This window comes from Crocuta crocuta, unplaced genomic scaffold (assembly GCF_008692635.1).
Source record: "Crocuta crocuta isolate KB4526 unplaced genomic scaffold, BGI_CrCroc_1.0 scaffold147, whole genome shotgun sequence".
Lineage (NCBI taxonomy): Eukaryota > Metazoa > Chordata > Mammalia > Carnivora > Hyaenidae > Crocuta > Crocuta crocuta.
This window is the reverse complement of record NW_027532594.1, coordinates 4,089,545-4,107,535: the sequence shown is the minus strand read 5'-3', so window position 1 is coordinate 4,107,535 and position 17,991 is coordinate 4,089,545. Positions and strand designations below refer to the sequence as shown.

General features: G+C 36.3%; 1 protein-coding gene across 1 annotated transcript in view; it reads left to right on the top strand.

The window, feature by feature from the left end:
- SEC63 (SEC63 protein translocation regulator) overlaps positions 1-17,991 on the top strand; it is a 59,070-nt gene that overhangs the window by 24,436 nt on the left and 16,643 nt on the right. The window contains exons 12-17 of the mRNA XM_077779984.1: positions 1,284-1,431; positions 4,461-4,543; positions 7,290-7,349; positions 7,535-7,708; positions 12,080-12,238; positions 16,537-16,638. Of these exons, the coding sequence (XP_077636110.1) occupies positions 1,284-1,431; positions 4,461-4,543; positions 7,290-7,349; positions 7,535-7,708; positions 12,080-12,238; positions 16,537-16,638 (726 nt within the window). The remainder of the gene's footprint in view (positions 1-1,283; positions 1,432-4,460; positions 4,544-7,289; positions 7,350-7,534; positions 7,709-12,079; positions 12,239-16,536; positions 16,639-17,991) is intronic.

The following is a 17,991-nucleotide window of genomic DNA, read 5'->3' as shown; positions in this document are numbered from 1 at the left end:
GGAAAAAATTATAATTCTGATAGGAGATTTTAAACATTATATACACTAGACAAAATAGGCAGAAGATAGACATTGGATTTGATAGTATATTAAGGTAGAACTAATAAATGTATATTAGAAATTTGCATTTGAGTTCTCTGTCCTTTCAGGTAATTGTATTACACTTATAAATTTGTTCACATTTTTAATAGAAAATTTTGTAATAGAAAAGTGGGCATTGCACACACCTCATGGTCTAATCCCTGTCTGTGAAAGTAAAAATTAACTAGTACCAAATGCCTGGAAATTAACACTCTCCTAAGTATTCCTTTAGCCTAGATGGTTATTAGTGCCATAAGGTATATTTAGAGAAAAACAAAAATGAGAAAATTGCATAGTCAAACCATAAGGATGCACTGTACTTGGAGATAAATTCATACTCTTAAAGGTTTTTTATCATTAAAATTGAAAATATGGATCAGCAAACTGAGCATAGAAGATGACAGTCATTCTTGCTTGGGTCAAGAGTCTTTGAATGTTACTGTTTTTTTCTCCTAACTTTATTTTTCCTAAAATTAAAAAATTACTCTGTTTTAACTTTATAATAAAAAAATTCTTAATTTCAATTTCCTTGGATAAAAGGCCATGAAATGCTATAAAGTTGTATTTTTTGCTTTGAAATGTGTATACAGATCTTACTCAGCTTTCAGTGGGGTTACATCCTCATAAAGCCATCGATTGTAAGTTGAAAATATCCTAAGTCAAAAATGCATTGAATACACCTAACCTACCAAATACCATAGCTTAGCCTAGCCTACCTTAAATATGCTCAGAACACTTACATTAACCTACAGTTGGGCAAAATCCTCTAACACAAAGCCTGTTTTATAGTAAAATGTTGAATATCTGTCTCATGTAATTTATGGAATACGGTACTGAAAGTTGTATGGGTACAGAATGGTTGTAAGTGTATGGATTATTTACTCTTGTGATCACGTGCTGACTGGGAGCTACTGCTCACTGCTGCTGCCCAGCATCCTGATGATACTGTAGTAAATATCACTAGTCCTGGAAAAGATCAAAACTAAAGAGTATGGTTTCTGCTGAGTGCATATTGCTTTGGCAGTATTGTAAAGTTGAAAAGTTTTAAGTAGAACCATTGTAAGTTGAGGACCCTGTGTAATCTTAACATTTTTTTAAAAGTTGTTGGATTTGGTTTTAGTAAACATGCTAATTTTCCTTTTGTGAAAAATTCTATGACTTTGGGATTTATTTTCTTTTCCCTTCTCTCTTTTAAAATTCAGTACAAAATTAAGACTATCCAGGATTTGGTGAGTTTAAAAGAATCAGATCGTCATAGTCTACTGCACTTCCTTGAAGATGAAAAATATGAAGAGGTTATGGCTGTCCTTGGGAGTTTCCCATATGTGACTATGGACATAAAATCACAGGGTAAGTGTGAGGTTTCACTGTTGAACATTGTTTCCCTTTTGATAGATTGGTTCCTGTTTATTTGGGTTAAGGTTCTCAAAACATTTTATATCATGTGTAATTAGACTTTCCATAACTATGGTTTATGTGTCACATTTGGTGTAATGGAATATGACGTATGCTTAATAGTTTTGAGAACACTGATATAATCCCATAGAATCATATTTCTATGATCCTCAAAATGGGACTAAGCTTGAGGACTCTCTGTTCTGTAGTTCAAGTTTTAGGAATATCTTTTTAAAGAAAGAAAGAGATTTTCAGATGCAATGAAAGACCTTTGAAATACATATATTGTTAGTGTGAAAGAAATAGCTGCTTAGTTCTAAAATTCATTTTAAGAAGCCCAATTATGTTAAACAGCCTTGGAAATTACTGTGTTCTGTGCCACATTTCACGTGTTTTTCTCAACCTGTCTCTATGTTTGTGTCTGTTAGGATGAAAATCTAGAGATTATTTTTCTACCTACACAGTGGCCAGTGAGTGTCCATTATAATAATTAAATAATAGTATTTTACAATGGTAACAGAATTAAGAGGTTATCTGCTCCATCCCTTCATTGTGACATTATTCTGAGTTTTGACATTTACTCAGTTACTGTTGTAAGAACATTTTTGTGGGACCAAGAATACAAGGATTTGTTAGGAGTGGTTTCTGTCTGTAAGGGGCTTATAGTCTAGTTGAGGAAATAGGATATAAATATAGGATTAAAAACAAGGAATCATAAGGCAAGTGTGAAATGAATGACATAGACATTGTGTCATTATTCAACAAGTGCCACTCATTTTTCTGGGTGTTGGGGAGGCAGTGATGAGTAAGACTGCCTCTACCTTACTGAGTTTGTATTCTAATGGAATTGAAAAGAGATAAATGACTGTCAAAGACCGGGGTGTTTGAGAAAGTAGTATGAAACTACAGTCTGGTTTCAAATCGGCTGGAGTCTAGGGTACATGTAGGACTGTTTTGGTGAGGAGTTTGGATTTCCTTGTGGGTCTGAGTTTTCAAACACTTAAAAACAGTAAAAGTTTCATTTAGGACCAATTTAAATCAAACTATTCAAGTAAAAAAAGAAAAAAGAAAGTATTCAAGTAAAATCTAATTTGGTACTTAAGAGATACTCTGATATAATCAAGAGTTACAAAAAGTACATGCTGCTTAGAAAAATGAATGTCAGATTTTCTTATTAGAAGTAAGGTAAAAATATTTATTCTCATTGGGAAACTTCAGATTGTATTTCATTCCATAGCCTCTTGTATAGACAATTTACTATATTTTCACAGGGCTATACAAATGTATATTAAGAGTAATATAGTTAATGGAGGGAGAGGAGAAGAATTTTAGAAGCAGGAAAGGGACATCTGCATGATCTAGTGCTGGAGATGGTGGATCTCTTCCCCACATTGCCTAGAGGCTATAGAGAATCTCCTGTAGGCTTTTTCTCCACCTTAAAGCATCAGATGGCAGGTAGATACTGTTACAGCTGTTATTTCCTGTGCAGTGTTCATGCACTTACAACTGTGCAGTGGTGAGAATGTGCAGCCCAACTGTGATGATGGAATGATAATGGAGACTTCCAGCTTGAAGAAAGCGTATTGTATCCTTCTTGATTCCCAGCTGTTGCACCTCACAGCCAGCAGTGGAGGAGATAACTGTTATAGTTTGTTGGAGGCCATTCTTTTCCAACTGGTAGTGTGTTAGTGTAAGCCACAACAGAGTATGCTAATCTAAATCTGTGTAAAATAAACATAACATGCTTAGAAAAAAAATCTCTAGTCAGAAATACATAGTGAAGAAAAGTCTTAGGGATAAGACTTGCAGGAAAAAATGAATAATATACACATTTGAATAAGATCTGTTTGATAAGTATAGTAGTTTTATTTATTAATTTTAACATTTGTTTTAATGTTATTTAATATTAAGCTTATTTTATTAGCTTTTGGCAATATGGGTGGCAAGTGTAGGGTTTTTTTTCCAGCAAATGTGGTTTTAAAAAATTAAACAATTGCAAAAACATGAAAACTTTAAAGGTGTTTTTTAATATAAACAAATCTTGGAAGTTCCTGCCTTAAAAAATGAATTTAATGTGACTTGGAATACTGCTTCTAATTGTTTTATTTCTGACAGGCAGGCTGGCATTGATCATATAGTTAAAATCTTGTGAATACAAGGTTTGCACAGTTTAACAGAGTGACAGAACCCTTTGAAAGAAAGGTGTGGTATAGGAATCCTCAGATTATACTTTGTTTTAAAAGACCTCGGTTTGAAATTTGGCAGCGCCAGTATAGCCATTATGTGACCTCAGGCATTTTAATTTTATGTTACTTTTGAATCTCAGTTTCTTCTTTATTTTTTTAAATTATCTTTTTTTTTATTTTAGAGAGAGAGTGCGAGTTGGAGTGAGGGGCAGAGAGAAGGAGAGAGAGAGAGTCAGAGAGAGAGATAAGCAGGGTCCATGCTCCAGCACAGAGCCCTTCTCAGGGCTTGATCCCATGACCCTGGGATCATGACCTGAGCTGAAATCAAGAGTAGGATGCTCAACTGACTGAGCCACCCAGGTGCCCCCTCAGTTTCTTCTTTAAAATGGAAATAATAATAATGCTTCATAGGGCTATTTTATTTTTTAATTTTAACTTTAATTTTTAAAATTTTATTTTACAGCGAGTGAGTGTGAGCAGGGGAGAGAGGCAGAGGAAGAGAGAGAGAGAGAGAGAGAGAGACAGTCTTAAGCAGGCTCCGCAGTCAAGACTGACATAGGGCTTGATCCCATAATCCTGGGACCATGACCAGAGCTGAAATCAAGAGTCTGACACTCAACTGATTGAGCCACCCAGCTGCCCCTTCATAGGGCTCTTTTAAAGATTAAATGATTACATTGTTGAAGGCATCTAGTGGAGCATTTTATACAGAGTAGACAGTCATATTGTAAGTTTAAAATGTGTCTATGAGATATTGAAGTACCAAATTGAATTTTATTTTTTACTTCCATCTTCTAGTATTGGATGATGAAGATAGCAACAACATCACAGTAGGATCCCTAGTTACCGTGTTGGTTAAATTGACAAGGCAAACAATGGCAGTAAGTAATCTCTTCTTATTTTTATGCTTTAAAAGAAAGGGTTCTGTGTTAAGTGGTGAAGGGGAATAGGAGGTATAGACGTCCTTAGTTACGGAATAAATCATGGGACTCAAGGTACAGCATAGGGAATATAGTTAAAGCATCGTAATAGTGTTGTATGGTGACATAGCATAATGTATAGAGTTGGTGATTCACTATGTAGTATGCCTGAAGCTAATGTAACATTGTGTGTCAACTATACTTCAGTGGGAAAAAAGGGGGGAAAAGTTGTATGTTAAAGTTCTTGTATTTATTTTCTCATTTCAAGTGATATATTTTCAGTCAAACTATTAAAGTCATAAAACCTAATTTTGCAAATCCTGTTAACTGTTTTGACATTTTAAATAAATTTTCAGTTTTTCACATTAGTTTTTACATTCAGAAAACCCTTGGAAAATGGATTAATTCTTCATGTGATGATTTGTTAATTCCCTGTAAAACATAATAACAAGGTAATGTGTGTATAGTATTTAAACTTTAAAGTATCATACAAAGATTACTTACTGATTATTGTTGAGAATTTCATTACCTATTCCTTAGTTCTTTAGAGAATTTATTCTTTCAATTTTTTTATTTAAAAAATGTTAAATAACAGTGAAAATTTTTTTTCTATTTAAAAAATTCATGCTGTCTGGGAAAAAAGTTCAGATGATACAGAAAAGTAGAAGAAATTAAAATCACCTAAAGTCCTACCACTCTGAGATTACTGATTTTGAAGCTCATTACTTTAGATATCCTAATGCATGAATGCCTGTGGGATTAAATGATGTTTTTACTATCATGGGTTCCTTCTCTCACCCACTTCCCTCAGGAAAGCCCTTGTCAGCCCCAGACTAGAATTTAGTGTTATGTGTATCTTTTCATGTCTTCTTCATGCTTGTATTTACTCCTTGGGCCTTTACAGTGTATGTGTAGATACACACTGGTACTTTTCTCATTCCCTTTCATTAAATCCAGTCACAATGTATATGTTTCCTGTATCTTGTTTTTCTCAGTTTCTCTTACAAATTTGCATTACCTCCCAAGTTAGAACTCGTTTTTAATTATACTATTTCAACTCCACTTATTCAACTAATGGTAGATCTTAGCCTCTTCTGTTCTGGGTTCTGTGAACATCTATAGGAAACCTGCTCTGCATTTAAATACCATGTGTAAAACCTCTCGTTGGGAGCCTGGGTGGCTCAGTCAGTGAAGCGTCCAACTTCGGCTCAGGTCATGATCTCATGGTTCATGGGTTCAAGCCCTGCGTTGGGCTCTGACGGCTCAGAGTCTGGAGACTGCTTCGGATTCTGTGACTCCCTCTCTTTCTGTTTCTGCCCCGTTCGCACTGTCTCTTTCTCTCTCAAAAGTAAACATTAAGAAAAATTTAAAAAACAAAGCCCAAAAACCTTTGGTAGGAAAAGCATATTTTGTAGTAGGATATATCAAATTAAAGATGTTGATTTTATGGTAGCAAGTGGTAAAGAAGCATTTGTGTCATGGACTCTGGATGAGAGGTGCCCTCTGGGAGAAGAGGAAACTCTAAGCCAGTGGCTAGGATTGGGTTAGAATCCAAATTTAAACCACCCACATATTTTGGAATTCCCAGCCTGAAAAATGAGCAAAAGTTGGCCTTGGGCCCTTGACACTTCTGGGATAATTGGTAGAAGAAAAAGCAAACTTGCCCTGGAAGAAGGGAAAGAGTGAAGTACTTATCTTCCAGTTCTTGTATGACAGTATCTGAGAGTAATTTAAGTGTTAGAATCCAGCTAAGAAATGAAAAAAAAAAAAAAAATGATGAAACAGAGATGATATAATTAGACAACGGACTGGCACACTTTTTCTATAAAGGTCTAGTTAGTAAATGTTTGAGGTTTTATAGGCCACATAGTTTCTGTAGTAACTACTGAATCACACATGGGCATGGTTGGGTTGTAATAAAACTTTATTTAAAAACAAGGAAATGGGCCATGGTTTGTGGACGGACCCCTGAATTAGGCTAATAGTTTAGAGCCTAAGTTATCATTGTTTTTATTTGTTGGCTTTAGTAATTCCAGAGAGTTTATAAGTACAACGAATATCACCTATTATCTTCTAGTATAGATTCTCACTGAAATCTTGTTGGAATTTAAATCCTAAATGTATGGGTTTTGTACTGATCCTAAGTGGATTATATAGTGGGTATGTCTTTAGGTTATATAGATTTTCTTGGTGATCCACTCCTTAGTCATTTAATTTAATTATTTAAAGTTTTTAAACAGTGTTTGTTTGTTTGTTTTAAAGTAGACTCTATCCCCAGTGTGGCACTTGAACTCACGACCTTGAGATCAAGAGTTACACTCTCTACTGACCCAGCCAGCCAGGCACCCATCTTTAGTTATTTAAACTATGGAATATTTTAGACTTTATAATGAGTTTACATTTCTTAAGGCATTGCATTTGTAAATTTAAGTAGATTGTACTTTTCAAAATGTATTTAAGACAAAGCAAACAAAAAAAACCAAAATGTATTTAAGACAGATGTGAGATATTTCAGAAGGTAACTTCCAAAGTGTCATTTAGCAAATTGCTAAATTTGTACTGATTGCTAAAAATCTGTTCTCCCCCTACCCACCAGTTGTCACCAGGTAAAAAACCTATTGGTCATCTATTTTGAGAGATTGCTTTGTTTACCTGAAAGATAAATATAAGTTGATAGACTTCATATTCTTCCTCTCTCCGTCTCTAGGAAGTGTTTGAAAAGGAGCAGTCCATCTGTGCTGCCGAGGAACAGCCAGCAGAAGACGGGGTAAACGCTTGGTGTTTCTTACCTGTCTTTCCTTGGTTTATTTCTGATTGATTTATATTGCTGTGGGAGAGTAATTCAGTTCATGAAAACATTTAGTTTAGCCATTTTCATCTAAAAATGACTATGACTCCCAAATGAAACTATTGCTGTAACTCCTGAGTGTGTATGTGTGTTGTGATTTACAGCAGGGTGATACCAACAAGAATAGGACAAAAGGAGGATGGCAACAGAAGAGTAAAGGACCTAAGAAAGCTGCTAAATCAAAAAAAAAGAAACCTTTAAAAAAAAAACCTACACCTGTGCCCTTACCACAGTCAAAGCAACAGAAACAAAAGCAGGCAAATGGAGTTGTTGGGAGTGTAAGTTCATACTGTTATTATCATTATCTTTATTTTCATGTAACATATACTGAAATGTTCAAATCCTATGTGTATAGGTCATGAAATTTTGCATATGTATGCACCCGTGATACCCAGATTAAGATGTAAAACTTTAGCACCCTAGAAAGCTCACTTGTGTCCCTTCTCAGTGACCCCTCCATCTACCTCCATCCCTTCCTGTTCTGGCTCTTGTTACCATAGATGAGTTTTGCCTATTCTTTTTTACTTTTGTTTTTTTTTATGTTTATTCTTGAGAGAGGGGGAGTGCATGTGTATGCATGTGAATGCGAGCACAAGTTGGGGAGGGGCAGAAGGGGGGGGGGGGACCAGATGATCCGAAGCTGACAGCAGAGAATCTGACATGGGGCTTGAACTCACAAACTGTGAGATTATGACTTGAGCTGAAGTCAGGCACTTAACCAACTGAACCATGCAGGTGCCCCAGTTTTGCTTGTTCTTAAGCTTCATATAACTGGAAATGTTTGCTTTCATTCAGCATTATGTCCATGACATTCATCTGTATTGTGGGTAGCAGCTGTCCATTCTTTGTGTGTATGTGACACTCCATTTTATAAATATACAATTTATCTATCTGTTCTCTGGTTGATGGACATTTTGGTTGTGTCTAGTTTTTGCCTGATAGGAGTAAAAGTGCTGTATGTATTCATGCACATGTCATTTTGTGGATGTTCATTTTTCTTGGGCATGTAGAATCTAGCAGTGGAATTGCTGGGTCATAAATAGGTGTATGTTGAGCTTGTTGAAAAGAGCCTATTTTCCAAAGTTGTACTATTCTGTGTTCATACTAGGAAAACACAAGTCCAGTGGTTCTACATCCTCATTAATATATAGTTCTACCATTCTTTTTCATTTTAACCACTATGGTAGATTTGTAACCGTATCTCTGTGTGGTTCTTAATATTTACCTGATAACTAATGATAATGAGCATCTTTTCATATATTTACTGGCCATTTGGATATCCTCTTTTTCTGTTGGGTTGTCTTATGGATTTGTAGAGTTCCCTTTCTATATTCTGGATGTGAGTCCTTTTTTACTCTCTTAATGGTAGCTTTTGATGGTACTTAATTTTAAGGAAGTCTGTTTTATCAGTTTTATGGTTAGTGTTTTTATTTCCTGTTGAAGACACTTCTGCCTGTCACAAGAACATGGAGATATTTTTCTGTTTTCTCCTAGAAACATTATTATACTTACTATAGTTAGCTTTTGATGCATCTTGAATTAATTATGGTGAATAGTGTGAGATAGGGATTATGTACCACTTATTCTAGCATCACTTTTTGACCAGGTCGTCCTTTTCTTAGAATTGCAGTGACGGTTTGTCATAAAACAAGTGATCCTAACTATTTATGTGCAGATCTGTTTATGGACTCGCTAGTCCATTCCATTGATTATTTGTCTGTTCCTGTGCCAAGCCACATGGTCTTAATTATATTAAGTTTTGAAATATGTCAGTGTAAGTCCTCAAATTCTTCTTTACGATTGTCTTGCCTATTTTAGATTCTTTGTATTTCCCTCAACATTTTTAAAATAAGCTTGACAGTTTCCACCAAAAAAAAAGCTGCTGAAGTTTAGATGAGGATTGCATTGAATCTGTACTTCAGTGTAGGAAGAATTCACATCAACAGTATTGAGTCTCTTTATTCATAATCATGGTTTATCTTTATTAATTTGGATCTTCCTTAATTTTTTCTCAGCAGTGTTTTATAATTTCCAGTGGCAGAGGTATGGCACATCTTTCATCAGATTTACTTACCCTTATGCATTTGATACTTTCTGGTATTGTTGCATATAACATTTAAAAAAATCCATTCTTTGGTGTTTACTGCTGGTGAATAGAGATACAGTTGCCTTCTAAATATTGACCTTGTATTAAGGAACATACCTTCACAATATGGGCATACCTTGTTTTATTGCACTTTGGTTTATTGCACTTAGCAGATACTGCATTTTTTACAAATTGAAGGTTTGTGGCAACCCTGTGTTGAGCAAATCTATCAGCACCATTTTTCTAGCAGCATTTGCTCACTTTGTGTTTCTGTCATATTTTGGTAATTCCCTCACTATTTTAAACTGTTTATTATTATTATATTCACTATGATGATCTGTGATCAGCGATTACAACTCTCTGACAGCTCATATGAAAGCATTTTTTAGCAGTAAACTATTTTTAATTAAGGCATGCACTTTTTTTTTTTTTTTTTTTTTTTAATTTCTAGCAGAGAGAGAGAGACAGCGTGAGCAGGGGAGGGTCAGAGAGAGAGGGAGTCACAGACTGAAACAGGCTCCAGGCTCTGAGCTGGCAGTCAGCACAGAGCCCGACACGGGGCTCGAACCCACGAACCGCGAGATCATGACCTAAGCGAAAGTCGGACGCTTAACCGACTAAGCCACCCAGGCGCCCCAAGGCATGCACATTTTTTAAGACATAATGCTGTTTGCACACTTAACATACTACAGTATAGTGTAAACATAACTTTTATATGTAATGGGGAACAAAAAAAGTCATTTGACTTCATTGCGATAATTGCTTTACTGTCTGGAATCGAACCTGCAGTATCTCCAAGGTATGCCTGTAATTCTAACCTTTTGTAGGTACTTTTTAGAATATTTTCTATGTACACAATCATGGCATCTGGGAGTAATGATAGTTCTACTTTTTTCTTTTTAATTTTTACACCTTTTCTTCCTTTTTGTCTTAACTGTTCTAGCTAGAACTTTCAGTGTGATGCTGATTAAGGATGGGGACAGTGGTCATCCTTATCATCTTATCTCCAGGAGAAGGGAAACAAACTATTCAGTATGATGTTAGCTGTAGTGTTTTTATAGATATTCTTTATCAGGTTAAGGAAGCGTTCCCTTCTGTTCCCACTTGGCTGAGAATTTTTATCATGAGCAATACTGAATTAATTATTAAGTGTCGTTTCTCTGTTTGTTGGGGTGACTGTGATTTTTCTCCTTCTTGTAATGTAGTGAGTTATGTTGATGGCTTTAAAAATTTTAAGCTATCCATGCATTCCTGGAACAAATTCATTTGGTCATAACATAGTATCCTTTTTCATATTTATTTGGGCTTGATAATGTTTTATTTAGGATTTCTGCATTTATTTTTATGAGAGAATAATGGTTTGCCTTTCTCCTTTCTTGTAATATCCTTGCCGGGTTTTGTGTCAGGTTTATGCTGGCCTCATTAAACAAGTTAAGAAGTATTCTTTTTTTTTTCCTGGAAGAGTTTGTGTAAGATTGGATTTGTTATTTGGAAGAAGTATCTAGAAAAGCCATCTGGGCTTGGGGTTTTAAAAAGGGTTTATAGTTATAGAATCCTTTTCTTTAGCAAATTCTTTTTTCCTTATGTCAATTTTAGTGTATTATGTTTTTCAAGGAACTTGTCCATTTCTTGTAAGTTACAAATATTGACAGAGTTATTCATAATATCCTTTATATGTAATGTCCTTTGGATCCTTAGTTATGTTTCTTTTATTCCTAATATTGGTAATTTGTATTCTTTTTTTGCTTTGATTAGTCTTGCCTAATGGAAGTCTTCAATTTTATTAATCTTTTCAAAGAACCAATTTTTTTAAAATGTTTATTTTATTCTTGAGAGAGAGAGAGCACGCATGCACAGGTGGGGAAGGGGCAGAGAGGGGGAGACAGGATCCTAAGCAGGCTCTGTACTGATAGCAGAGAACTTGATGCTGAGCTCTAACTCATGAACTCTGAGATCATGACCTGAGCCACCCAGGTGTCCCTCAAAGAACCAACTTTTGGCTTTATTTAGGTTTTTCTTTTGTGTATCTGCCTTCTCTTTAATTGATTTCTAGTCTGTATTATTTACTTTGACTTTTTTTTGCATTTAATTTGCTGTTCTCTTTCTTGCTTCTTGAAATGGATCAGTAAGTATCTTGTCTGGGATATTGGCTTTCCTTACTACATTATACTCTAACAGCTATAGAAGATAATATTAAACTCTCAAAGCAGTACTTTTCTGTAAACTTCCCATTTCCTCATCCTAAATAAAATATATTGTATGATTGGTGTTTTGAAAGATGAGCCATCTTTGCCGTTGTGGTAGTATACTTTGCAAATAAAGTATTTTTTATTTTACAAACATGAAAATAAAATAACAGTAGACAAATAAACCAACTGTTAAAGTCTTTAGTCTGACTACCACATATTTATAAGTGAGTTTATAATTCTCTAAAATTCTGTATGAATAGTGAAATTATAATCTCAAGCCAATTTAATTATAATGACAATAAGTTCATTCAGGGACTCAGAATGATGTATTTACTGAGGTATTCAAAACTTTTGTGGTTGCTTTTTCCTTTTAGGAAGCTGCAGTAAAGGAAGATGAAGAAGAAGTGTCTGACAAAGGCAGTGATTCTGAAGAAGAAGAAACGAATAGAGAATCCCAAAGTGAAAAAGATGATGGTAGTGATAGAGACTCTGATAGAGAGCAAGATGAAAAACAAAACAAAGATGACGAAGCAGTAAGACTTATAGGTTTAAATAATTTGGAGTTATATACCTCTGATAGTTTTGGGTTTTGTTGTTTTTTAATTTGCTTGTTTTGTTTGGTTGTCTTAAATAATATCAGTATATTTTATAATCTTATTTTGTAAGAATATTTTTGTGGGATGGGGGTCAGAATTACAAAGAATAATAGTTTCTAAAAGGGATTGTGCTGCTTAATTTTCTTTTTTTTAATTAGTTAATTAGTCTGTTTAGAGAGAGCACATGTGAGCAGGGGAGGGGCAGAGAGAGAATCTGAAGCAGGTTCTGCACTGTCAGCATAGAGCTCAACGTGGTGCTCCATCCCATGAGCCATGAGATTATGACCTGAGTCAAGAGTCCACCACCTAACTGACTAAGCTACCCAGGCACCTCAGACTTCTTAATTTTCTGAAATCTTAAGTTGCTAGGTAGTATAGGATATGTATCTGAAGCAAAGTCAGTTTGGTGTCTTACAGTGTTTTCATTGTTAGAGTTGAGTCTGCAAATGTATTAGGAAAGGTGGGTTATGGTCTAAGCAGTTACTTAGAACCGAGTCTTTCCAGAGTTTCAGGTAATTTTTAGAGTAAGGAAACATTACTGTGAACTCTAATGTCTAGAGGTTGGTTAAGGGAAAAATTAACATTTACAGAATTCCACCTTGTTTCAAGAAGACCTTAAGGAAAAGAGAGGTCTCTAAGGAACTTAATTAAGATTGCAAGGGTAGAAAATAGAAACAAATCTCATGGTATGGCATTGGTTTGCATCTGATTTATGGATGGGCTATAGAAAAGAGAGTTTGTTGGACAAATAATGGGTCCTTAGAGGCTTACTGCAAATGAACCATAAACTAATCAGCCATTCCTTTATGTTTGTGTTCTCTTCTTTCTGACTGGGCCATTGACCTGAAAGTTACCCTTGTAGTTTAGGAGAGAAAAAGATTTTCCAAATAGTCTGTGAGGCTCAAATAGAGAGGAATAAGAGGAAAAGGTAAAGGATAAAAGTATGAGGAATTGCAGGCATACCTTGGAGATACTACAGGCTTATTTCCAGACCACCACAATAAAACTAACATCATAATATAGCGAATCAAGTGGATTTTTCTGTTTCCTAGTGGATATGAAAGTTATGTTTAACACTATATTGTAGTGTAGTTTATAGAATATGCAATAGTATTCTCTCAAACAATATACATGCCTTAATGAAAACATTCTTTATTGGTTAAAAATCCTAACCATCATGTCAGCCTTCAGCAAGTTGTCATCTTTTTGCTGGTGGAAGCTCTTGATTAGGTGTTGACAGCTACTGACTATTCAGAGTGGTGGTTGCTGAAGGTTGCAGTGGCTGGGGCAGATTTTTAAATAAGACAACAGTAAAGTTTGCTGCATTGACTGACTATTCTTTCACAAATGATTTCTCATTTCTCTATAAACATGCATCGCTGTTTATAGCATTTTACCCACAATAGAACTTCTTTCAAAATTGGTGTCAAACCTCTCAAACCCTGTTGCTGCTTTGTTAACTAAGTTCATATCATCTTTTAAGTTCTTTGTTGTTATTTCAACAATCTTCACAGCATCTTCTCTGGGAGTAGATTCCATCTCTGGAAACTACTTTCTTTGCTCCTCCCTAAGAAGGAACTCCTCATCTGCTCAAGTTCTCTCATGAGAGTGCAGCAATTCAGTTCCATTTTTGGGCTCCACTTCTAATTATCTTGCTATCTCCATCCCATCTGTAGTACTTCCTTCACTGAAGTCTTGAACCCCTCAAAGTTATCCATCAGGATTGGAATCAGCTTCTTTCAAACTCCTGTGAATGTTAACATTTTGACTCTTCCTATGACTCATAAATGTACTTACTGGCTTGTAAAAGGGTGAATCAGAAGATTTTCAATGTACTTTGCCCAGATCCACCAGAGGCATCACTCACTATCTGTGGCAGCTATCGCCTTAAAAAATGTATTTCTAGAATAATAAGACTTGAAAGTGAAAATTACTCCTTGATCCATGGGCTACAGAATGGATGTTGTGTTAGCAGGCATGAAAACAACATTAATTTTACTGTATGTCTCCATCAGAGCTCTTGGGTGACCAGTTGCATTGTCATTGAACAGTAATATTTTGAAAGGATTTTTTTTTTTTTTTTTTTTTGAGTAGTTGATCTCAACAGTGTGCTTAAAATATTCAACAAACCATATGCTATCATTCAGGTTTGTTGTTCCATTTAGAGAGCACAGGCAGGGTAGATTTAGCGTAATTCTTAAGGGCCCTAGGATTTTCAGAATGGTAAATGAGTATTGGCTTCAACTGAATGTCACCAGTTGCATGAGCTCCTAACGGAAGAGTCAACCTGTCTTTTTAAGCCAGGCATGGACTTCTCTCTAGGTCTGAAAGTCTTAGATGGCATCTTCTTCCAGTGTAAGGCTGTTTCATTAGTGTGAAAAATCCGCTATTTACTGTAGCCATCTTCATTAATTGTCCCAGCTAGATCTTGTGGATAGCTTGCTGCAGCTTCTCTACAAGCACTTGCTGCTTCCCCTATTACTTTGATGGTTAGGGAGATGTCTTCTTTCCTTAAACCTCGTGAAGCAAACTCTCCTAGCTTTGAATTTTACTTCTGCACCTTCCTCACTTCTCTCAGCCTTTATAGAATTGAAGAGGCAAGTCCTTGCTCTGGATTAAGGTTTGGCTTAAAGAAATATTGTGGCAGGTTTGATCTTCTGTCCAGACTGCTAAAACTTTCTCCATATCAGCAATAAGGCTGTTTCATTTTCTTGTCATTTGTGTTTTCACTGGAGTAGCACTTTTAATTTCCTTCAAGAATTTTTCCTGTGCATTCACACCTTGGCTATTTGGCACAAGAGTCCTAGCTTTCAGCAGATCTCGGCTTTCAGCTTCTTTCTTCACTAAGCTTAATCATTTCTAGCTTTTGATTTAGAGTGAGAGACATGTGGCTCTTCCTTTCACATGACCACATAGAAGTCACTGTAGGGTTATTAATTGGCCTAATTTCAGTATTGTTGTGTCTCTGGGAATAGGCTAAGGAGAGGGGAAGAGATGGAGGAACAGCTCATTGGTGGAGCTGTTGGAATACACACAACATTGATTAAGTTTACCATCTTATGTGGGCATGGTTCGTGGTGCCCGAAAACAATTACTGTAGTAATATCAAAGATCAGTGATCACAGATCACCATAACAAATATAATCAGAAAAAAGTTTAAAACATTGCAAGAATTACCAGAATGTGACAGAGACACGAAATAAGCAAATGCTATTGGAGAAGTGGCGACAATAGACTTGCTTGACACAGGGTTGCCACAAACCTTCAGTTTGTAAAAATCACAGTATTTGTAAAGCACACATGTGCAAAGTTCAGTTAAATGAGGTATGCCTGTAATGTACCTGCCCTTGGGAGTGGTGGGAAAAATAAGGATGACTTTTTAGCAGTTGTTGGCCCTTGACTGTTTTTGTACTTTGGGAATTAAATTGATTGCCAGGAAGTTAAAGCCTATCAAAAAAATTATTTCCCCGGTCATGCCTGAGAAAGAGTTGACATATTCTTTTCTGAGTACCGTATTAGGGTTAGTAGAGTTGACAGACTAGTTTCTTGAGATACCAAAAATACTTTCTTTCAGTTGTCAAATAATTATACAAACAATTATTCATTATCTGCCACATTGCAAGCACTGTGTTAGATGACAGAAATGAAAGCCAAATGTAAAACAGTTTCTGCCCTTGAATGACAAGCTAGTGAGGAAGGCAGACTTGTAAGTAAACATTGAAGTACAAAAGAGATTATGCACATTTTTGCCAGGTACAGTGATAACACAGAGGAGGGAGTGATCAACTAAAGTTGAGGGAAGTTGCTGGTATTTGGGAGCTCATGGTTTAGGCTTTAGCAGTTCCTGAAGGAATAATAGTAGGAATTTGCCAGGCTAAAGAAAGAGGGAGAAAACAAAATCCAAACAGGGTTTAGGAGGCGTGAAATAGCTTGGTGAATTCAGAGAAGTCAAGATAGTTCGAAATGACCAGAATAGAAAGTGCAAAGAGAAAGGCATTGATAGGAGACTGGAGAGAGTGGCCCAGATCACATCATGACCCATGTAGTTCATGCTAAAGGGCTTAGATTTGATTTATGAAATGATGTATTGTAAGTTTAGAGCAGGGAAATGAGCAGGTCTGTGGGACTGAACTCAGTAGTAGTTAGCATTGTCAGGAATAATAGCTGGAAGAAGATGGAAAACTTTAAAATGATTGAAACATATTTGATTTCAAAATGTTTTTTACTTTACCTAGGAGTGGCAAGAATTACAACAAAGTATACAGCGAAAAGAGAGAGCTCTACTGGAAACCAAATCAAAGATAACACACCCTGTTTATAGTCTTTACTTTCCTGAGGTGAGTTATTCATGGCTCAGTGTTTTCCTTATTCCATCTACTTTCTCTTTAGGTATTTTTCAGTTACGTTTTATCCCTCCCTGGTGTGTACTGGCCCAAATGTGCTGATATGGTCTGTTCTTAATAGGTGACAGTTTGAAGAATCCATTTCAGTATGAATTAGATTTAGTGAAGGTGTTATATAATGGGAGAAGTGTTAACTTTTTACGTATTTATATGGTTTCCTATGCTTCTGTCTTTTCTGTGCCTGGATTACTGAAGGTTGTGCCGACTGCTGATTTCTCTTTAGTAGTTCAGGCAGTCTGTCAGACGAATGCATATTTTGCCTATGATTGCACAGCTTTTGTGAATCCCTCACTTCTATCAAATTTTATTTTTTTATTTTTTATTTTTTTAAAGATTTTTTTTTTAACGTTTATTTATTTATGAGAGACAGAGAGACAGAGTATGAGCAGGGGAGATGCAGAGAGAGGAGACACCAGAATCGGAAGCAACGTCCAGGCTCTGTGCTATCAGCACAGAGCCCGATGCTGAGCTTGAACTCATGAACTGCGAGATCATGACCTGAGTCGAAGTTGGCCGCTTGACCAACTGAGCCACCCAGGCGCCCCATCAAGTTTTAAATAAGATGAAAAAAGTTCTTAAGTGTTTCCCATGGGTTTTCTCTGATGGCCCTATACTGGCCACCTAGAGTCATTACACTTGCTCCGGCTCTAGTAATTGCCCCAGTCCCTGGGAATAGGCAAGCCCATGGCTGTGGGACCAGCTGAGTTCAGTAAGAGTTCAGAATGGCTGAGTACCAAGCTTAGGACATATTGTTGCAGTGCTGTTTGTTCTCCTGTCTTTGTTTACTTTGTGGTTGGGGCTTGCTCATCTTTTAGTCTCCTTAAGTTGTTTGTCTTTCAAATGAATTTGGAATTTGCACGATGCTTTGCTTTTGAGATGATTCTGTCTCTGGCCAGAGGTCGGGAACTGGTTGCCTCTTAGTTCAAGGAAGCTGTTCCACCAACTGCCTCACAGCTTGGCCACAGAATCTTCTGCTCGGCGCTCATGTTTGGCAGGTGATTTCATGTATAAATCTGCTTTCTGCTTCATAATGTCAATGCAGAGTTGTTGGGGGCTGCTGAAGGCAAATTCCCAAGTAATTTGGCTTTCCTAATAATAAATGAGTGGCTCTGCACAGACTGTGGTCTTGACTTGGAAAGAAGTCAGCCCAGGACTCCATGTTAATGTGCTTGCTGATCTCCTGGCGTGTCCTGAGCACTAGCCCATCTGTTAGGGGCGTTTTTGCCCATTGCAGTCATAGTCTGCCAACTCCAAGACTCCCGAAATCAAGCGAGTAAATTTCACTCA